This window comes from Sinocyclocheilus rhinocerous, unplaced genomic scaffold (genome assembly GCF_001515625.1).
Source record: "Sinocyclocheilus rhinocerous isolate Xijiao unplaced genomic scaffold, SAMN03320098_v1.1 scaffold1493, whole genome shotgun sequence".
Lineage (NCBI taxonomy): Eukaryota > Metazoa > Chordata > Actinopteri > Cypriniformes > Cyprinidae > Sinocyclocheilus > Sinocyclocheilus rhinocerous.
In genome coordinates, this window is record NW_015640467.1 from 399,887 (window position 1) to 407,913 (window position 8,027).

The window sequence follows — 8,027 nt, forward strand, 5'->3', positions numbered from 1 at the left end:
TACACACACACACACACACACACACACACACACACACCCCTCAAATACACCTTAAAGAATCTTATGTAGATCTTATTTTTGTGCATGCAAAATATTTATCGTGTTTGTCTACCTTTGTCTACCATTTATTAATTTATTTACCCATTTTTTTATTATCTATTTACCAGTTTTGTTTAGTTTAGTTTTGTTTTGTTGGACATTAAATGGCCTCAGACATGGCATAAAACAATCAAATAATTTTTTTTTATTTTATATATGTTTTATATATTTGTTTTATATATGACCAATATCTCATAATGGCCCAATTTTATTTGATTAACCAACCTGTCTGATATATTGGGTTATTAATAATGCATTGTTATTAATCTTCCTTATTAGTCTATCTTTACTTAAAGAGCAGGTCATATGGTATTTTAAAGTGTCCTGATATTGTGTTGGAGTCCCCTACAACAGGTTTAAATGCATCTAAGGTCAGAAAACATTGTAATTTTCTCAGAATATACATTTAATATTAGAGTCATTTGCCAATGATTTCTAAACGATTCGTTCCAAGCAAGTTCGGAGCAAACCCCTCCCTTCCATAAGCCTACTCTGCTCTGATTGGTCAGCTGGCCAAGCCTGTTGTGATTGGCACAGAGAGGAGTCCTTGAGCAAGTTAGCGAGCGCTACCATTGACAAAGCACCTTTACATAAAACAATAATATAGTGCTCCAATCCGTTCTTATAATAATGACATAAAATACAAAAACACTTATGCAAGCGAATCGTGCCCACAGCTAAAGTTCAGCTGCTAAACTGTGAACACTTAAAACAATAATGGTGGATACGTTAGCCACGTGCTAACGTGACTAACTGATGAAACCATACAGTTTGTAAACCAAAATATGTCTACTGTAATGTTTGAAGAACGACAGACAAAAGACGCTCTGTCTTAACTGTTAATCAGAACACAGAACAGCTGTATCACAGACGCACTCGCATTAGCCCTATAACTGCCGGTGCAGCAAAATAAACAGCAATTTCACAATGATTAAGTCTGTGTGCTACACTATATTTTTTATTATTAAACGGAGTGTTTAGAACAACGTCAGTCTACATTAATCGACACATTCTTAGGAAATTGATATTTTGAGCACTCAATTGAAAATGTACACATAACGTATCAATTGTACTTACAGGTTGTGGTTCGGAGAGCTTGTTAGTCCAAATTAAGAAGATTAGAAGCCAACGAAGATAAATTTATCGTGCACTTTATTGATTAACAACTTTGCAGATTTAAGGATAGCTACGTTATAAACTGCAAAAGAGATATTTTTCAAAAACCCATATGACCTGCTCTTTAACGCTATATGATTTTCCCCTCTACATATTCCTTTCTCTTTATGAACTCCATTCTGCTCTCTTTTCTGTACTTTGGATTTTAATTCCATAACTAATTGTTTTTTCTCTCTCCTTCTTTTTCAGTCACTCTCATTCTCCTGGTTCGATGGCAGCAGTTGTGAGGAATTCTGATTGGTCATGCGGGCGCTGCACGTTTCTTAACTCCAGTGGCTCCTTACGCTGCTCTATTTGTGAAGCTCCTCGGCAGAAGCCGGATTTGAACCATATTTTGCGCCTCAGCAGTGCTGAGGAACCTCGCTGGTCCTGCCCACGCTGCACGCTGACTAATCACCATGGATTAGGCTCGTGTTCTGTGTGCGGAGCAGCTCCAGTTACGCCCAACGGACCCCTCCCACACAAGCAGCCCCCGCCCACTCCAGTAGAGCCCGCCTCCAGCCCTGAAGCCAAAGGTCAGGTAGCCAATGGGGAGTCCCGGTGCACGGAACCCAACGGGGAGGTGTCTGTGGGTGGGGAGGGGTCATCAGAGTGGGCGTGTCCTCGCTGTACTTTAGTGAATACTCCGGTGGCGTTATCGTGTTCTGCATGTGGTGGTCCGAGAAAACTCTCCTTACCGAAAATCCCTCCTGAAGCGCTAGTGGTCCCGGAAGTGCGCACACCCGTGGCGGGGTTTCCCACGCAAACGGCGGGAGCATCTGCGCCGCTTCTCATCGATCTGACTGAAGATTCTCCACCCCAAGCACCTTCTGAAACCCCTTCTCCACCCCCCGTCCCGTTTCTGCCCCCTTCCCTGTCCTCGCTTCAGAATAACCCCGTGCCTCGCAGCCGAAGGGGAGTCCCGCCCCCTGGCCGGCCCCCGAACCCTGCCCCCTCGCCAACCTCGCCCTCAACCTGCCCGCCTACCAAACCCAAGCCCCTCCCACCATCAGACAACTACTCACTCAAGCGCCTGAGCGTGCTGGAGGAGGAGCCTAACAACCCCGCCCCTCCAGTCACATCTCCGCCCTCTTGGAAGTGTCCCGGATGCTCCGCCCCCACAGCTCCTCCCTCGTCATCCGCCGGCCGCTGCGACGCATGTCGAGGGTCGCGGCCGGGTTCGGGCGGCGACGTCATCGATGTACTAGGCGAATCGGTGCGATTCACGCCGGCATCACCGTCCAGTCCAGACTTCAGCTTGTGGGCGTGTTCCAAATGTACGTTACGCAACCCGACGGGTGCAGGCCACTGCACGGCCTGCGGATCGTCCAAATTGCACGGTTTCTCCGAGCCGTCCAACTGCTCGTCGTGTTCTCGGAAACAACAGCACTCGCGTGCCTTTACTTCCGCCTCCTCTTCCTCCATCTCATCCCCGTCTGCGCAGGACAAGAGCGCCTGTCAGTGGACGTGTCCTGCCTGCACGCTCTTGAACGAAGTACGGATGAAGCATTGCGCGGCGTGTCACACCCCGCAGCAGTACCTCAATCAAAGGAAAATAGGGAAACCGCTCAAACGGCGGGAGAGCATGCATGTGGAGGCGCGCAGACGCACAGATGAAGGAGAGGCCAAGGAATTGTGGGAAAATATTGTCAGCTTCTGTAGAGAGGTAAGACACTGTCAGTTTGATTTGAGAAAAAAGATTTGTGTAGTATTTTTAAATAAGTTAAGCAGCGTCTAAAGATGCACAGATTCTTACTTTTTTGGCATATATGATACTGATTTTAACAAATATCGGCCGATACTCTAATCTACGGAGACCCGCATATGATATGCAGAAAAAAATGACTTCTTAATTTGTGGCCACATTTGAAATAAAATTAATTAATTTGTTTCCCATTTTAGGTAGTGACTAATTAGTGATTAATTTGTTCCGTCATTTTAATTTAGTTAAATTGTGACCATTATTCAACTAAAAAAGTTAGATTTACCTAAAATGTGGAACAAATTAATAAGTCCTGGGAATGATACATAGCTTAAGTGACAATACGATGATATTAAAATAAATTTCATTAACAGAAATGTTGACCGAATTGGTCAAATCGATTTAAGATGTCCACTTAATTTAATCCTGAAAGTGGAATGATGTTTTCCATGTAAAAATATGCAGATAAATGTTGTTCATTCACAGGCTAGGGTTATTTTAGAGTTCAATTCAAATAATTAATATGTAAATCTTCCTTATGTTCATTTCAAAAACTCGCCTTAGTTATTTTAACAGATTTTTGTTTACTATATTTTTACATGATATCCAAAGAGATTTGGAGTCTTTACGATTTTTTATTTTTTTTGAAAGAAATCTCTTCTGCTCACCAAGGCTGCATTTATTTGAAACCATCTGTTTTTAATATCAGTTTAAATGTCAGTGATTGATACATCAGTGCATCTCTAGTGATCTCATTTGTAGTGTTCACACTATACTGTAATATATATCTCTATATTACACACACGACCCGCCTAAATACTAATGTTACATTATCTAAACATCCTGCTACTCTATTCTGTTGACATTTCAAACTGCAGCTCCGTTTTTTTAAGCTGAGCCAGTATCAGAAACACGCAGAGCATGAAAACAGCGGCGCCCCTCATATCTGCTAAATATTTGATATATTTCTGACCTTAATCGAGGGGGAAATGCTCAGACTTAGTGTTTGAGGAGATGCTGACAGTGATGTTCTGTTCAGACAGAAGGGATGTTTAAGGAGCGTCCCACAGAAGTAAGTGGCCGTGTGCTCTTGTGAGTCGAGTGTGTAATGATTCACTGCCGACGGGGCTGAAATGCAAATTCTCAAGTTCTTCTTGTTCTTGATCTTTTTCCATATTCAATAAAAGGTTTCGGAAAAGAACACAGAAGTGTTTAGGCGATTTATCATTTGCACTTAAAACCGCTCTAAGCGGAGTACTTCATCTTTTAAATTGAACTGCTTCCTTCATTCTGGTTACTCGCAAATACAACTTCAGCAGCTTCTCAAAGATCTTCTTTAATCAGGAGTTTTTTGAAACTCCTTGATATCTCTGACGTATGTTTTCCATATCTCTGGTTAATTTTTATATTTTAGCCTTGAGATTGGTATTCAAATCAGATTGACCTTTGTATTTCCTCCTTGTGCAGACAAACACCTCTTAAAGACCTGTGATGGTACAAACCAAAGGTTGAAATCAAGATAAGCCACAGTTTGATCCAACTTATGATCTCTACATTAATGAATTGTTAGTATCATCTTGGAGGTTGGATATATTTGGATGCTGCTCCAACACACTCCTTGTCTCACTTGCTTCTCCAATGACCTCTTGAGATTTTCCATGTTCTGTGGTTTCCGGACTACACGTGTTATTTCCGCAGGAGGGTCGATGCAACATGATATGAATCCTCAGGTTTTCTCTAAGATGAAGTACATCTTTTTGGTTTTTTGGTGCGTTACATGACTAGAAGGTCCTTCAGTGTTTTTGGGGCACGTCAGGATGTGTTAGTGTTTACACTGTAAATGAGATGTGATCGTAAGCAGCCCTGAAGATGATCTGATCTGATCTGATCTAAAAACTGTTATCAGATCAACCAGGATGAATGTTAATTTCAGGTCTCAGCACAGCTGTGATTTGACCCAGATGTTCTCACTTCAGAATAGTTGCATAATGAAAAATGATGCATCACAAACTAAGTTTAGAACCTGTCTAAGCTATTCAAAATGTATTTTTTCAGCCCGTTATGTAATAAAATAATATGATTAATAATCGCATATTTATACCAGCACTCTTTCTCTTTGCAAATGGGATTTCAGACATCTCAAACACAAGTTGACACTCAGTTTCACCGCACTTCCATGTCTGCATGCATTTCCCCAGCAGCCCCTCCGATCTGCATCCGTCTGCGCTCGCAACTTGGGAGACGTATTTTTAGAAACGGTTGCAGCAGCAATTAAATGGCTCCCCAGAGTCAAAATGACCCCTATTTCTCCGGCATACACGTGTTTTTCGGCGTGAGCTGCTGCTGTCCGTGAGATTGTATGTTTGAAGCTTTATTGTTCCTGCAGAATATCTGCTGCAGTTTTTGCAAATTTACATGTTTCCTCCCTCTTTGCTGCGTCTTCATATGATGCACATCATGTCGACTATAAAGATGCTCACACTAACAGTGATTTTGTAGCAACAAAGTGAACAGAAGTTGATGTTTTAGGGTGAAAGTTTGTGTAGTTTTTGGGTAAATAGGGTGAAAATGTACAATTACTTCCTGCGTGTATGCGTGTATATTATATGCATATTATTTAATGATGGCAAATGAGATCTCCAAACATTCAGGGAAAAAAACAATTTAAAAATTATTTTGACCCTAATTTTTTTAAATGTTGTTGTTGTTATTGTTAGTAGTAGTAGTAGTAGTAGTAGTAGTAGTAGTAAAATAAATGATTTTATATTATATTATTTTATGATGGAAAATTATATCTACATGGGTTTAACATTTTTTTGACATGATATTTATTAAAAACACAGTAATAGTAAACAACAGTAATATTTTAGTTACACACACTCATATATATATATATATATATATGGATGGCAAATGAGATCTATATAAATGTTAAAAAATCTATTATTTTAACCCTATTTATTAAAAATATTATAGTAAAATTGCAATTAATTTTATATATACATTATTTCTTGATGGAAAATGACATATTAAGTGATGAAAAACGAGATCTACATAAATGAAAATATTTAGTAAAAATATTGTATAAGACTGTAGATAATTTTATATTATATACATATTTAATGATGACAAATGATATAAATGTAACAAACAAATGAAATACACTGTATTTATTACAATGTTATATTAAAATTGTAATTAATTTTATATTATATACATTTTAATGATAGCAAATGAGATCTACATACGTTTTTAATCAAGACTTATTTTACAGCATATTTATTAAAAATATATTACAAATTTTAAAAGTTTATATGTTATAAACGTATTATTTAATAATGGCAAATGCTGGTTTATTTGTGTGCGATGATCTTACTGAATCTTGTGTTTGTTGTAGAACGCGGTGAACTTCGTGGATGACAGTTTCCCCCCCGGTCCACGTTCGGTCGATATTTTAGTTACACACACTCATATATATATATATATATATATGGATGGCAAATGAGATCTATATAAATGTTAAAAAATCTATTATTTTAACCCTATTTATTAAAAATATTATAGTAAAATTGCAATTAATTTTATATATACATTATTTCTTGATGGAAAATGACATATTAAGTGATGAAAAACGAGATCTACATAAATGAAAATATTTAGTAAAAATATTGTATAAGACTAGATAATTTTATATTATATACGTATTTAATGATGACAAATTATATAAATGTAACAAACAAATGAAATACTTACACTGTATTTATTACAATGTTATATTAAAATTGTAATTAATTTTATATTATATACATTTTAATGATAGCAAATGAGATCTACATACGTTTTTAATCAAGACTTATTTTACAGCATATTTATTAAAAATATATTACAAATTTTAAAAGTTTATATGTTATAAACGTATTATTTAATAATGGCAAATGCTGGTTTATTTGTGTGCGATGATCTTACTGAATCTTGTGTTTGTTGTAGAACGCGGTGAACTTCGTGGATGACAGTTTCCCCCCCGGTCCACGTTCGGTCGGGTTCCCCGAGAACGACAGCGTCCAGCAGCGAATCAAAAAGTGGCTCCGCCCTCACGAGATTAACTGCAATAACTTTAAGGATCGTGGCGTGAAGTGGTCCGTGTTCAGGACGCCCCGCCCCTCTGACATACTGCAAGGCCTTCTGGGAAATTGCTGGTAAGAGAAACACGTCTCTCTATGGTTGAGTTTTCGAGTGGAGTGCTAGTTTACTGCTTACAGCTCAGTATACAGTGTAACAGTATGTGTTATGCACAGTGTTGGGAGTAACGCATTACAAGTAACACAAGATTACTTTTTCAAGTAACTAGTAGGGCCTTTACAGTTGCCAAAAACGCAACTTGTGAGTTTTTTGTTATAAAAAATAAATAAGCAAGCCCAGCTCAGGTGACAACACAAAAGTAACATAATGTATTACTTTGCATAAAAAGTAACGCAATTAGTTATTTTTTTTATGGAGTACCGCAATATTGTAATGGATTTCATTTAAAAGTAACTTTCCCCAACACTGATTATGTATTTAAAGGGATAGTTCACCCAAAAATGAAAATTTTGTCATTAATTACTCACCCTCATGTCGTTCCAAACCGTAAGACTACGGGTTTGGATATTTTTGATGGAATCTGAGGGCTCTCTGACCCTCCCATAGACAGCAAGGTAACTACCACGTTCAAGGTCCAGAAGCATAGCAAGGACATCTGTAAAATAATCCACATACGTTTTTAATCAAGACTTATTTTACAGCATATTTATTAAAAATATATTACAAATTTTAAAAGTTTATATGTTATAAACGTATTATTTAATAATGGCAAATGCTGGTTTATTTGTGTGCGATGATCTTACTGAATCTTGTGTTTGTTGTAGAACGCGGTGAACTTCGTGGATGACAGTTTCCCCCCCGGTCCACGTTCGGTCGGGTTCCCCGAGAACGACAGCGTCCAGCAGCGAATCAAAAAGTGGCTCCGCCCTCACGAGATTAACTGCAATAACTTTAAGGATCGTGGCGTGAAGTGGTCCGTGTTCAGGACGCC

General features: G+C 38.4%; 1 protein-coding gene across 1 annotated transcript in view; it reads left to right on the forward strand.

The window, feature by feature from the left end:
• Positions 1-8,027, forward strand: part of LOC107753037 (calpain-15-like) — a 29,349-nt gene that overhangs the window by 6,213 nt on the left and 15,109 nt on the right. Inside the window, exons 2-3 of the mRNA XM_016569143.1 lie at positions 1,465-2,920; positions 6,944-7,152. Of these exons, the coding sequence (XP_016424629.1) occupies positions 1,465-2,920; positions 6,944-7,152 (1,665 nt within the window). The remainder of the gene's footprint in view (positions 1-1,464; positions 2,921-6,943; positions 7,153-8,027) is intronic.